We start from the raw sequence: 14,759 nt of genomic DNA, 5'->3' as shown, positions 1-14,759 counted from the left end.
ACGGAACATTACCGACCTACAGAAACCACTATATTCCCCTTATTCACCGCATTTATTCCCATGGAAGTGTTTATCATGGCTAAATTGTCTGTTCACCCGCACTATGCGTTTCATTAGGCATTAGGAATGGATTAGTTAAGCATGCATGGAATAAAGCAAAATTATGAGATTACCTTCTAGCAGAATATTTCGGGCTTACATTGTCCCATAATGTCCAAGCTTTCCTCCTAAAGGAGATAGAAAAACAGTGTGGGAATTACTTGGGGAAAACGACACAAACATGATATGTACAAAACAAAACAGTAGCCAAAGAGACATGTTCAGCCGTTTTGAATAAAAAAAGTCAATTTTCACATAAAAGCTCACAGGCATTTAAAAAATACATGCACACACGAAAGAAATATTTGTGACCTTGAGAGATTTTCTCATTTTTCTGTCGATCAATTTTAAGAAGTATGATTATTAATGGCCATGATTAAGGTAGAGAAATGTCAACCATCATATATTTAGTTTGATGCCCTTCATCACCTTATTATCTGTTGAGTTATAAGTAATTACAAGGATAAAGAAAGTGGGTGTTATGGTGAATCATCTCATCTTCAAAGTAATTGAATTTATGTCAGATATCTCAAAAACCTAATTCAAGAAAACAAAAAATATCTGAAGAAGGAAAAAAGATGTTCTTACTGAGAACTTGCATGAAAAGAATCACGTAAAGAATACTGATTGAGCAGTAGACATTGTGCATCAAGAACATAAGAAGATGACCTAACATGTACACATGAAGGTGAAAACAAAGTGTGTGTACGAAAAATCCAGTTGAGGAAATATGGAAGTACCCTAGTAGAAAAAAATGTGTTCTTTTGGTGTTCTTTATATGTTCATTCAGTGTTCAAGTGTTCTTTTGATGTTCTTTTGGTGTTCTTTTATGTTCACCAATTTCTTGGTGTGTTCTTTTGATGTTCAATTTATGTTCTTTTTATGTTCATCTCAGTGAACACAAAATGAACATTTTTCTTTATGTTCATTTTGTGTTCCCTTTGAGTTCATTTTATGTTCACCATGGTGAACACAATATGAACATTTTTTTATGCGTTCATTTTATGTTCACTTTGTGTTCATTTTATGTTCACCATGGTGAACACAAATTGAACATTTTTTTATATGTTCATTTTATGTTCACTATGTTGAACACAAAATGAACATTTTTCTTTATGTTCATTTTGTGTTCCCTTTGAGTTCATTTTATGTTCACCATGGTGAACACAATATGAACATTTTTTTATGTGTTCATTTTATGTTCACTTTGTGTTCATTTTATGTTCACCATGGTGAACACAAATTGAACATTTTTTTATATGTTCATTTTATGTTCACTATGTTGAACACAAAATGAACATTTTTCTTTGTTGTTCTTTAAAATAAACCAGTATAAAAATTCTCATTCCTTGGAGGTGATTGTGGATAACTGCAGTTCATGTGTCATGACAAGTAGCTTTACATAAAACAAGTAATACAGATGATTTTGGAGACTTTGTCTACCAAAAATGAGTTTGAATTTCGCCATCTTGAAATCCACAAAACTGTATTTTTTAGCAGTTTTCCATAATATTTCTAGAAATTTAAAATAATGAATTTCCGGGAAAATTATCCCAAAATGAAGGCATATCATCAAAAAATGGACATTGAACGATCCGAGAATGCAATCAAGGAACACCTGAAAACACTCTCAATATGTACTTTATTGGATACTAAACAGGGATAAGGCCTGAGCATTTGGCTTCTACGAATATGTTCGTTTCTAATAAAAAAAAAAGCTGGAAATAAAATGATTTGAAACTCATCCAAACACTGACATCTGACTCACAAAGATGTGAAAGTGTTCATGGTAATGATGGGACTTCCGTGAAAGCTTTTTCTTTGCTGTTCAGCAAAATGTTCTTTTTATGTTCATTTTGTGTTCTTTTGATGTTCAAAAAAGTGTTCATTTTGTGTTCAAATTATGTTCTTTTTATGTTCACAGACGAGTGTTCATTTTGTGTTCTTTTTATGTTCACAGACGAGTGTTCATTTTGTGTTCTTTTTATGTTCTTTCTGTCACAAAACACATAAAAAGAACATAAAGTGAACATTCGGTGAACATAGAAGGAACACAATTTGAACATTAAATGAACATAAAAAGAACACTGAATGAACACACTTTTTTCTACTAGGGTACCCACAAGAAAATGCAAGGCATCATTATCTACAAAGTGCATGGTAACAAGTTCTTAACAATATTTGGAATCCACAAACACAAATTAGCTCAGGAGATGCACAAAGATATAATAGTTATTTTCCATTTTATTTGAATTACAGCAAAGATGAGAAAATGATGCAGTATTTATGGAAGAGGAACAAACTCCAATTTACAAATTCAAATGCTACCCACACTGCTTTACATCCCTCACAAAATGCAAAGCAAATATAGCTATTCAAAAATGCGTCGTTAAAATGAGAAAACCCTGCAAAGAAGTGCTCGATCAATTGAATTTGCTGATGGTTACAAATCTGATATTGCAACCCTTGTGATCTACTTTAAGACAATCAGCTCCATCAATGAAGGTGCACTCCTTATCAGGGAAGCACCAGAGGACAATTCCAATTGCAAGTACAGAATTCTATTGCATAGTATTGGCACATGAAAGTTTAAAAAATTTCCTCAAATCTACATTCTGTACCCAAGCACAAGTACATTCATGCCAACTCGTTACATGCTTCTCTTCATTGCTCAAACATTTACCAAAAAAATGCATACATACTATTGACAATGTATGCACAATGCACATGAATGCGTTGTATCAAAAAGGAAATACAAGACATGCACAAGTAATTGACATACTTAGGCCATAAACCACATAATAAGCACTGGCACAGTCACAAGCATTTCATTAACAGTAAATTTGTTTTTAATAATCATTTTTCACGCACGATTCAGAGATTGTTAAATTTGGGATGTTCTCGCAGCTTTTCAACATTCATGTATTATATCATATGATCTTTTGTGCTATGATTAGGAGCAACATTTCCGAACCTACTACTTCAAATGGTTATTATTTTCATTTACTGGCAGCTGCACAGTTAATGAAATTGGCTGATGGCATAGGCGGATCCGGGGGGACGGGGGCACGTGCCCCCCCCCCCAGACCCTAAAAAATATGCAAGATTTTTAATACGGTCCCATTATCATTGCGTTCGTTTTGTATTGCGAGGTATCCTTGTGCCCCACCCAGAACAAATCCTGGATACGGCCTTGCTCGTGCCCCTCCCAGAAAAAAATCCTGGATCCGCCCCTGGCTAATGGTACTCACTGACAGCAGGGATTTATATACATGCACTCTGAGACAATAGACATTCACTAAGACATTAAAATGATAGAAAAATGGACAGTGATCTTCATAATTAATGATATCCCTGAATTTGTTCATGAAAAATGATTACCAATATATTTAAGACCATCTCATCCATCACTAATCCCAATATTGCAGCAAGATCAATACAATTACAATTTCCATTGATGCAACAATATGTTACTTTCTCAGAGATATAAAGAAGTGGAAGCTTGCAGCAACAAAATAAAAAGTATATTTCATGTCTAGGATGTAGTGTAACATATTGTCAAATAATCACCCCCAGATGCTGTTAAATAGTCCAAAGTTGTGAGGTAAAAACATAATCATGCAAATGCCATTTATTTCCATGCAAAACTGGCTCCTCAAGCATTAATATTTTTATGATCCAGCTGATCTCACATTTTTCCCAATAGCAACAAGGGTAATAAATTAGAAAGGCTCTTGCAGGAACTTAGAGGCAACAATCAAGACCAAATAAATTCCAAAAATATACAAACAATTGTGTATCTACTGTGATACTATTTGGAATCATGTACATTCAAGTATGGAATGAACATTATAATTCAAGCAAATCCAGCAACAAACTTAATTTTATTAAGAGTGTACTGGATGCCAAAAATATCCTCCAAATTATTGTCAAGGAAGTAGTCATCGTCTAAAAATTAGCTTTAAATGAGAATCTTAAATAGAAATAACACTCACAACCAGGTATTTTTCTCTTCATAATAATAACAATAAATGTCATGCCAATACAGCCATGGCCACCTATAATACTTTGTATTTAATAATAATGTGGCCATGAAACAGCTCATGCAGAATGCTGCCAATTGACATCATAGGAGACCCTTGTTTGTAATAGCATCTCAATTAATGTCGTCTAAAGTACTTCTTTGTGTAGCACATATAATGTGTCACACTGTCAAAAATTTTGCTACATTAAGGTGCCCCAATGGAAATTATTCATGTTCTTCTTCAACGCATGCAAGAAAATTCCCTTGTGTAGAGCGAGTTAATACCATATACACTTGAGCCGTTGAACACTATACAAATGATCTCTTGCATGCAGGTGTATGAGAATGTAAGGGCCTAGAAAATGAAGCAATGAAATCTTGAATAAAATTCCCTCCATCATTTATTCATACTTATGAATAAGAATCAGCAGTGCATGAAATTTTAAATGATGATCGGTCAAATTCAACCTCATGTCAAAACTGATTCTCTTGCCCAAAATATGGCCAGAATATTCCATACTTTAAAGAAAATCACTTTGTTCCATACAAGACCCTTTATGTCATTTTGTCTGTTTTTATTTGCTGATCTTTGTTGCACAATATCCCATTTATGAACAATACATGGCACCAAGGAAACATCAAGCAGCAAGCACTGAGGAATCATAAGCAACCATTCAGCAGGTACATTTTGGAGATAAAGTTATGCACTATCCTTTACTGTCTCCTCTTCTGGTATTTTAACAATGGTGGATCTCATCAATAATTTTAATTCCCCAAAAAATATGTATGAGTAATGTTTAGGCACAATATTTATGTGCAATTATGAATCAATCTGCACTCTTTTGATGGCAGTTAGATAGCCTAAATGTTTAATCCATTCAACATGCGCAGTGGAGGTACATATCAATATGTATCTAAACTAGGATATGTATAGGAACCCCTATGAAAAAATTGTATAAACCTGTTTCAAAATTTTATACAATCTTATACATTGCCATGGCAATTGTATAAATTGTATAAAATTTTGAAACAGGTTTATACAATTTTTTCATAGGGGAATGAAGTTAAAAAATATGTCAAATAATTCACCCAATTTAAATAGATGCACGCAGTAAGATAACAATTTTGAATCAAATAGCATTACCTTGATGCATTCACTCAGCAGCATTTTCATGGAGTTACTTTAAAGTCTGTTTACACGGTAGATTAACAAGTACGGGTTATTGTCTAAATGTATGGACGCGAGAATGAACGCCAAAATGCACAGTGTAACCATCCAACTTGTGCGAATGCATGCACAGAAAATAGAACCTGTTCTAATTTGGTTCATGCATTCGTACATGTTCCGTTCCGGTCCGCAAATATCAGTCGCGCAAACAGACATTAACTTGTACGTGTTAATTTATCGTGTAAACAGGCCTTTAGATTGAATTAGAAAGTGATTACTTCACAGAAATTGGGAAATATGGTATATCATGGACAGAAGCTTTTAGCACAATAAAAAACCAAAATTTTATTGTGAGTAATGTGCCTATTGGGTTAGAATATTTTATTTGCATCTCATTTCTATGAATTAAGTTTAATGAATAATCATGGAACAAGATTTTTAAGCCTAAGCTCATATTTATATGCCAATCATAATTCTAGAGATAATAGCCAGTAGATCTGCAAAAAAAACCTTAGGTAACTTGCATGTGCACAGGCTAGCTATGTCAGGTGGCAAATCTCCAAAGCAGCAAAATGCATGCAATAAATGCCAGATTTAGAATTTTATAGGGGTACGCCACCATAGTCTTCCTTTGCTACCTAAACCACCAAGATAGATTTATTTTTGTTCAGTGCAAAAACACAGACCAATTGCACTTGATGTAATCTAGCTCTGTCTTAAGAAACGCTCAAGAATTTATCAATAACAAAATAAAATCAAATGCATTTATAATTAATATCAAGGCTTTGAAGAGATACTCCTAGGAAAGGTAATGGACAGCCCTGAGATCAGATCATTGGTATCCACATTGGAATATGTTATTCGGCCACCAAAACGAATAATAATCATAACTGTACCAGTGGAAGCATGAGGAAAAACATATTCCATCGAATTACATAATATTCTCTTTGGTAACAAAAATGGAATTCATCATTTTGAACAGACAGAAATCACCTCCATCGAGAGAAATTTTTAATCGTGGATAGAATTTTTTCTGCAATTCTTCTGAGGAAAACAAATATAAGATCATGTTTCATAGGACAGTAAAAATATTCTCATACAAAGTTATAAAGAACTGCCTAAAATGAGATGACTCAATCCACAAGTGTTAGAAAAACCTAACATTCTCCAGGAAAACTAATTCAAGAATTTTTCAGTGGGGATGAAATCAGGGCTACAATACATTAAGTTTCACCGTAAAAATAATGCATAGAAAGATGCTTGCTATAGGAGTACAGAGAAACAAGAAGTATCAAATACTATCTGCTTCTATGGATTATTTTGGAAAAAATAATTTGCATTCAAGCACCAGCAGAAAAGATGAATGTTATTCCATTGGAATGGAAAGAACTTTCAATTATGCGATAGAAAATTATGTTAGTGCCATGTTATTCAAGTAAGGAAACAAGATTGAAAATTTAATTGCAAATGGCTTTTATGCTGCATTAAATAGTAAATGAAATTGTAAAAACTAGTCCAGTGCCCCAAAACTTCTTTATCTTTGTTATAAATTCATCTGAATCACAACCGACCTCTTATTTAATGCAAGGAAAAAAATCCACTGACTTATGATTCTCAAATATGTAATTGTGATGCTATATATGTTTGTAACCTATTTCACCTCTGATGTTCCAACTTCTGGATATAACACTTTTGTTCATAATGGAAACAATTAAAATTATCCTGCGACCCTATTGACTGACTTTGTGAAACCAAGCAGTTCTTATTGTGAAGATAAAATAGTTTTGTTTCCATATTTTGGCATAAGACATGTAAGCATACCTTGGTCGGGGGTGGGCCTGAGTGGTCTAACCCACGCTGAGACAGCTGCAATGAGTCTGAGAGGAGATGTGACCTTGGGGGAGGTGGACGAGAGGGAGTTGACTTGCCAAGCAATGAAGTTCCAATTAATCGATCCCTTGATGGAGGTGGACTAGCAGATGAAACTGTAAGATGCAAAACAATTATATATAAATTAGAATACAATCATACAATGCTGATTTGGATATTTGAAACTTGGGAGATTTAATAATTTCCCCATGTTCTAGGAGAACAAGATATTCAATTCAGGATACATTTTACAAGCAGATCATATGGATTACTGCCAATTCATATGAATGTCTCTTTGGTACTAAAACTGTTACATCAATGCTTCGAGACTATAATGAAGAAAGAGGGCAGTTTAAGATCTAATCACTGTAATTAATAATCAGCCACCCTCAATATTTAATGCTTTGCAACTCCAACAAGTAGTTTTCAATGGAAAAGTGAGCCCATCAAGCAAGGACATTGCTAGTTTAGGAGAAGGCCAAGGGTTTCAAATCCCCCACCCAAAATTTTTGAAGGGTTACAGCCAAATTTGAAGTCCCTACCAATGCATTCCATCTCTAAATAAATGAAACCTCCTTCCCACAAAAATTTTCTGGCTAAAGACTTCTCATTTGACAATTGCTTCATCCAAAAGGGTAGCTAAGCATTTACAAACCTGGTTTCAGAGGTGAAAGACGATTTTTTGGTGCTGTCGGAGTGGTAGCAGAAAGGACATTCTGTGGGGATTTCCCAGTTGACAGTGGGCTTCCATTTGAAGGTTGAGCGAAAGCTCTGTACAGCTGGGCAACATAGGTGAGAACTGAGAGCCTATCTGGAACAGGGCACTGTAGCATATCCTCTGCATCAAGGAGTGCTGGGATCCCCAAGTGTCGTTCTGCTGTCTCAAAGGCTAGGGCATTGTTTTCCAATATATCGTCTGCTGACAAGCTGTCAAAATCTCTGCAAGACAAAATACATGGAGAATATGAGGAGGTGAGGTTATCACACGTATTGTAAGCACAAAATCAGAAGTCAGGTTTAAGAGTGGGTGGTGAGGGGCTGAAACTAAGCATTATTTCATAGCAGTTCCAACATAATTGCTTAGGTTCGGTTATATTAAATAGTGTTACGAATGTTCAACATTTTTTATTAGTACTTGCACATGCCTACTTCATTCTGCTAATTTTTAAGAAACTGAGATTCAGCATATCGTTAGCATGATATCATTCTTTGAGGATTTGGGGCTGACTTCCTCTATACTCCCCTTTTGAGCCTGTGACTATTTCAATATTTTATCGATCTAAGGCTAATTTTTAAACCCTCACCTCTGATGTTCAGGCATAAAAATAAGTCAACACAGACGACAGATATAGCATTTCAGCTAGTAAAAAAAATTGTCCATATTATTATATGTATTTAGCTTTACTCTGTCTAAAACTTCAGCGCTCTTAGATTTCCCTACTCACGCGAAAACCCAAGAAAAGTTTGTTCGTTCTATCAGTGGCCTAACTAGGAATATGCTTTAGGGGGGATGAAGAGGCCTAGGGGGTTATCCCCCCTCCAGGCAACGGAGATTCCGGGAAAATTTTTGAAAAATGGCATTTTACATCATTTTGGCACTTAAAATTTAACTTTAAGCAGATGCAGTTATTATACGTCGAAACTAGACAATAATTTTAAATATTTTTTTTTAATTTCTCTGAGGCTTTGGGGGGGATCTATCCTCCTCATCCCACAGATCCTCTGTGGGGGGGATATCTCCCCCACAGTTACGCCACTGCGTTCTATCACAGTGAAGTCATGGAAAAATTAGCAGTGCCGGAAAGCACTTTCCTTAACTTTTTTTAAGAAGTGAAATATTAATCTGTGTGCTTTTATTACAAGTCATTATTTATATTTTTTGTTTTGGCAGCGAATGTATATATCGATGCCTAAGTTCCAACAACACGTATCTCAAAAATTGCAGATTTTCAGGAGACCAAAAAAAAACGATAAATATTTGTTACTAGTACACTGAAATTAAAAACCAAAACTTCATAAAATTGAAAAAGAAGCATTCAATTGCAAGCAAAGAGTTGTTCTTTTGCATGTATTTTACTTTTTAATGTTATTATGCCTTGTTTAAGATGCCTGTTTTAAACCGGCCGAATTTGAGATACGTGTAGTTAGAACTTAGCCATCGACATTAAAAATTCCGAGGCAACAAAATTGATAAAAGTGTTATTTGACTATTACGTCTTTTGTTAACCAGTGCCGGAATGGCGTTTCGGCGCGTTCCGGTACCATGGCACCACTGTTCTACTAGCCGGGAAAGTGTCAATGATACATAGGGGGGTTTGTTAAGGAAAAAGACAAATGGAAAATTGCTCAAAGTAGAGAGACAAAAAAAGTAAAACTGTATCTTGAAGGAAATGGAGAGGATTCGGAACAAAACAAACGAGTGACGTCACAATGCACTCACATGAGGTCCGGACGGAAGTGGTGAATGAGGGCGCAGAACGCCAGGCCGTCCCTCCACGATGTGGTCATGTTCCGGATGCAGACTCCCTTGTATCCGGCTACGGCCCTGCGGCACCACTCTTCCAGGGCCCTCGTGCCGCGGTCCTTCCTCACGCCAACCACGTTCTCCCTGTTGCTCATGTTTGCAGTGATCCCTCACAAGTCGACGAGAAAACTAACGCGGGAGGATTGTTTCCTCCTCCTCTTTGAGCCAGCGATTAAATCTCGATCGCTGTGGTCATACAGCAACAGTGTAAATAGTCGTCGTTGACAGGCACCAGGCACTTGATTCTTCAAATATCACGCTGATCACCTTGTTCCTTCACGAAGGTCAGGAAATCCTTCAAGAAAATAAGAAAAAAGTCCGTTAGCCAAACGAGACAATTTTTTATGATCTTAATTGATAAATATTAATGAGTACAACATAAAAGTCATAAGGCGGTCCCGACCAGAGAGGGGTAAATTCCTATCCCGATAAACCAGGGATCGCGGGTTCGAGTCCCGCCTGAGGGCGAATTTTCCCCTCTCACCAGTCAGGCTGTAGGGTTAAATTCGGTTGGTTCGCTACCAGAAAATCTATTTGAATTGCAGAGACGTAAGGGTTGACAGATTCATCCATAACGGGAGAAAAATTGCACGTTGGTAGCAAGAGCATTGGGAATGACAAAAAGTTACCATTCGGATGAATTGAATTCTAGCTTATTTTTTACAAAAATCAACTCAATTTTTACTTCAGCTTTAGCACGAAAGAAAATCGCAAAGATGAAATATTTCAAAGGGCGATAAAGTGAAGTTTCTGCAACAATCGCCGCAAAGCAGGTATTGTTTTCCATATTGAGTTTCCTAGAGCTTGGTGGAAAGGTAAAGAGGCCTGCAAAAGTAAACAATAATGCCGATGACGAACACCTAAGACTAGGCGGATAAATCTCAATCCTCAATCCAGTAGACACTAAAATATAATGGTATTATCTACATTGAACGCCTCTACATTATTAGACTAATTTAAGTTCACTCTAAATTCTTCCTAATCTCCATTATCAAAGAAAGCAACGAAGTTTCATCTTACTCTAGGAATCTTCACGTGTTCATTAGTAGGATGTTTTTTTTTTTAATTTTCAAATCGTATTTCGAATCCTCCGCAGCGTCCAATAAAAAAATGTCCTCGTACCATTATTCAACTCCGACATGGCCACAGCATTATTGCACATATTCGACCCAACCACAATTAGTAAACACGAAAGCCGCCGTATCACTAAGATCGTCCTTGCACAGAGATCTCCACACACACACACACACACACACACACACACACACTATTTCACGAGCCTTTGTACTCCAAACAATGTTTAGAAGTGTTCGTGGCGTTAAAGGCTGGGTAATCTGATGCTCGCGCGAGGGTTATATTCCCCCTGAAGTGGTGACCCATTGACGCCAGTGGCCTGCGCATCCGGCGGGATGACTTATCTGCAAGTAAAGGAAGGTCATCCGCGGGGCGTGGGAGTTTCCCCATGTCGATGAAAAAAACTCACTTGTTTTTAGCCGAGTGAACGACGCGAGATTCGGCAATGTTAAGTCCTCGATCACATGACCACCCTGCTAACATCCAATAGGGTAGGGTTCTTTCTCTATCGAGAAACTAAGGTTTATTTCATTGTTGTGGCGTGCAGGGTGTTTCATGAGATATCTGCAATACGTCAGGAGGTGGTAAAGGAGACTAGTTAGAGCATTTTTTGTCCATAAACACGGGGCCCCAACTCCATAGTTACTAAGCTATGGCAACACAGACGTTTTTTGGAAGCAATTTGCAGTTCAGGGGTGTTCAGCCTTTTCGACATTTTATTTAACTCTCTGAATTTTTAAGGACATTAATCAATTAAGGTAGGACAAAAATGCACGATTATAATTCTCTGAAACAATTAATCTCAAACTGGATGACTTTGAGCAATCTTTTCCGTTGAAACTAGCGCAACGCTCTAGTTTAATTAAGCTTAAAATAGCCTCCCGAAAGCTAAAAGTTCTCGAATTTCTCTAACGCTATTCGTTAGGGTAATTATGAATAATCCGAGTGTTAATGAATTATTCCGAATCCCTTGTTATTCACTCGGGTATACACATACATAAATAAGAAAAAAATTAAAATGGTACACACCTATATCACGCTTAGTACAAGAATTTTACGGCATTTGACAACAATGTGGATACAGTCTCAAGGCCGAATTTCAACACAAATCCTTCCACAATGGGGGAGTTGAGACGATATTCAAATTCGCACCACTCATCCTTCGCCCTCGACTACGTCCCGTCACTCGTCGCCAGGCAACGAACGGATCAACACGTCTCCCCCAGTCCGGCTGTTGCTGACCCACTCCAGCGCTCCTCACATGTTTATGACGTCCGGGTGGGTGACTGGGGGGGGAGGGGAGTGAGAGGCTGGACCAGCCGTCGCGCGTATACTGAAGACAGGCGCTCAAGCTCAGCTGCATCCCATCGTCTGGCACGTAGAGCGCATTACACAACACAAACGATCCCCTTGATTGATCCTTTCAATTTCTAAGCGTCCTCCCATGGCCGTCCGTGTCTGGCGGACCTCACGAATGCCTCTGGTTCCGGACGCATATGTTCACGATGCATCCCACTTGTCAGTGACCAACCGACAATCTTATCTTCCGTTCCTCAATCGATTCCCCTCCACGCTGTGTTGAGGAGTCCTATATATATTCGAGATTTCAATGGATACTTCGTCACATACCGATTTCCGATATTGGAGGATACATTGAGTACACATTATTGTCACACTTCAATGCCAAAGACCAGAGGACGCATCATTATCTTACGATCGGTCTTTTTCACGACATATTACTCGTTCAAAAATAGAGTCATCCTTGAGAAATAAGATTGGCCTTTAGAGGGGATTTATCAACATCTGAATGTAGCTCAAAAGATAAAGCTTTACCTTTTAAATTTCGAGAAGGTTAACATTTCATATTTGAGGTTATTTTTTGAGGCATTGGAAGTAAATATGGAGAGGGGTTCACTCCATGTATCAGAAAATTTTCACTAAATAAGTATGACTAAATTATAAAACGAATAATACGTGACGAGGATTCATTGAATACCTACACATTACTCTCATATTCTAACGCCAAAGCCGTTGGAGGACGTGTATCACTATCGCACGATCCGTCTTTTTTATGACATATCACTCGATTAAAAATAGAGTAATCCTTGAGAAGAAATTGGGCCCTCAGAGAATGGCCTTTTCAATATTTGAACGAAACTCAAAATGTAAAACTTAATCTCATTTTCCATAAGGTTAAAATTTGAGGTTAATTGTCAAAGTCAATATCGAAAAGGGTCCTCTCCATGTATCACGAATAGCTGAATTATAGAACAAATAATTTGTGACGAAAAAAGTCAAAACACGACCGTTTGAGCAATAGCGATGCTTCCCTAAAGTCCCGGCTCTCAACATTCTTTAAGTAAATATTACACCAATTGCGGATCAGAAGTCCGTAGATTATGAAAGAAGAAGGCTTCCTTAAGTCATGGTGACCTCTTCCTCTGCCTCCAAGTAGTTCTACGGGAATATCTTTATCACTTTCCGGTATCACTTAGCTCATCTAAAATGTGATTTTAAGATTTCTAAAATGATATGCAACGGTATGCATACGAGAGAACGACTGCGCATTTCTACGTACAAGTCACACCGAGATAATGAGGCAAGACACGCCGAAGCGCAAGTAATTATTCGTAATGTAAGTTGACATGACGTAACGAGTCGCGAAAGGAAGAGTGATTTAAATCCAATGGGTCACGGTAGGAAAGGACAACAGGGAGTCTTGGATGTCGATTCAATTGCAAGAGCTCTTGAGAACGCAGTTATTGCTGAAGTGGTTTTCAAATCCTGCAGACAAAGAAAGAGTCAAGCAGGGACCGTGACATTGATATAATTCTACAATCTACCCACTCGTGTTCATTCATCATTTATCGAGCCATTTGTGAAGACTTAATAATATACACAATAGAGGGCGCGGTAGCTCAGTGGGCCGTAGGACCACCGTCAAAAAGATGTAGCAATTTCAATTGTAGCATTCGGTCACACCGTCTAAGTTGCCAACTCACAAATCGGAAATTCTAATATCGCAAAATTCCGGTACGTGATCGCCTATGACTGAAAATATTACTCGCAAAATTTATGGCGAATGAAGCTATTTTTTGTTTGATCAATAAAACGAGTGCGTTCACGGCATTGCATGGAGATTCTCGAAGCTTTGAGAATCAATATTGCGCAGCGGTTAGAAAATAATCTTTAGTAGCTTTCAAAGAAGCACCCGTACCACCCTTCTAATTACCATTAGAAAATAGGTATTGAACTTAATTTTCTGAGAACGATTGGAGAGAATATATTGACTGCCTTACACATCCAACGATAGTGGAATTAGGGCATGACTCGATGTTAAAGATAAAAAGTAAGCCAATAAAATATCAAGGTTAGTTACAACTGTTCATTAGGATAGCCATGAAGTGACACAGCAGTAAAATATTACAACCCACAGTCGTAAACTAAGTGTCAGAGATAGGAGATGATCCGTTGAAAAGATTAAACAGATCCGTTATGAGTGTCAAAATATAAAAATTAAAGAAACAGATATCATCGCCTGCCAGATGCCCGTGATAACGCTGCTCACTGACTAGTATACAAAAGTGAAAGTATAATTAAAAACCTACTTCCATCACGGGATGCCAGATATTCGAACACCCAAAGACCATCGTAATTTATTTAGGACTCACACGATATTCCTAACCCATCATAGGCTAAATGCCTTCCATGTAGAGGAAAGCAGGGTCGCAGCTAAGAATATCCGCCATGGTAAGCGGAAAGTGCGAGATTAATAAATTGCGGAATTTTAAGATAAATGGTTCAAAATGGTGAGGTTTTACGACTTTCTGAGGGATATTTTATCAATCCCTACACTATTTTACAAATAATATCAACTAATAACTTCAGGCTTTACTTTGTGAAACCTCTCCATATTGGAAGTAAGGAAATAACAAAGTTTTATTTCCTTACTTCCAAATAATATCAAACAAATGAAGTAAAATGGATTAAAATTAAAAATT

General features: G+C 37.1%; 1 protein-coding gene across 5 annotated transcripts in view; it reads right to left on the bottom strand.

Annotated features, from left to right (window-relative positions):
• The window catches only part of LOC124157566 (MICAL-like protein 2), a 60,945-nt gene that overhangs the window by 17,320 nt on the left and 28,866 nt on the right, over nt 1–14,759 (bottom strand). For 4 of the 5 annotated variants that reach the window (XM_046532397.1, XM_046532402.1, XM_046532400.1 and 1 more), the window contains exons 2-4: nt 9,601–9,979; nt 7,816–8,099; nt 7,113–7,276 (exon numbers count right to left, since the gene is read on the bottom strand). In XM_046532397.1, the coding sequence (XP_046388353.1) occupies nt 7,113–7,276; nt 7,816–8,099; nt 9,601–9,779 (627 nt within the window). In that variant the 5' untranslated portion in view covers nt 9,780–9,979. Of the gene's footprint in view, nt 1–7,112; nt 7,277–7,815; nt 8,100–9,600; nt 9,980–11,787; nt 11,807–14,759 lie in introns of those variants that run through there. The other variant, XM_046532398.1, reaches the window with a different exon arrangement.

The sequence above is a fragment of the Ischnura elegans genome, chromosome 4, assembly GCF_921293095.1.
Source record: "Ischnura elegans chromosome 4, ioIscEleg1.1, whole genome shotgun sequence".
NCBI lineage: Eukaryota > Metazoa > Arthropoda > Insecta > Odonata > Coenagrionidae > Ischnura > Ischnura elegans.
The sequence above is the reverse complement of the archived record's forward strand: the minus strand, read 5'-3'. Positions and strand labels throughout refer to the sequence as shown.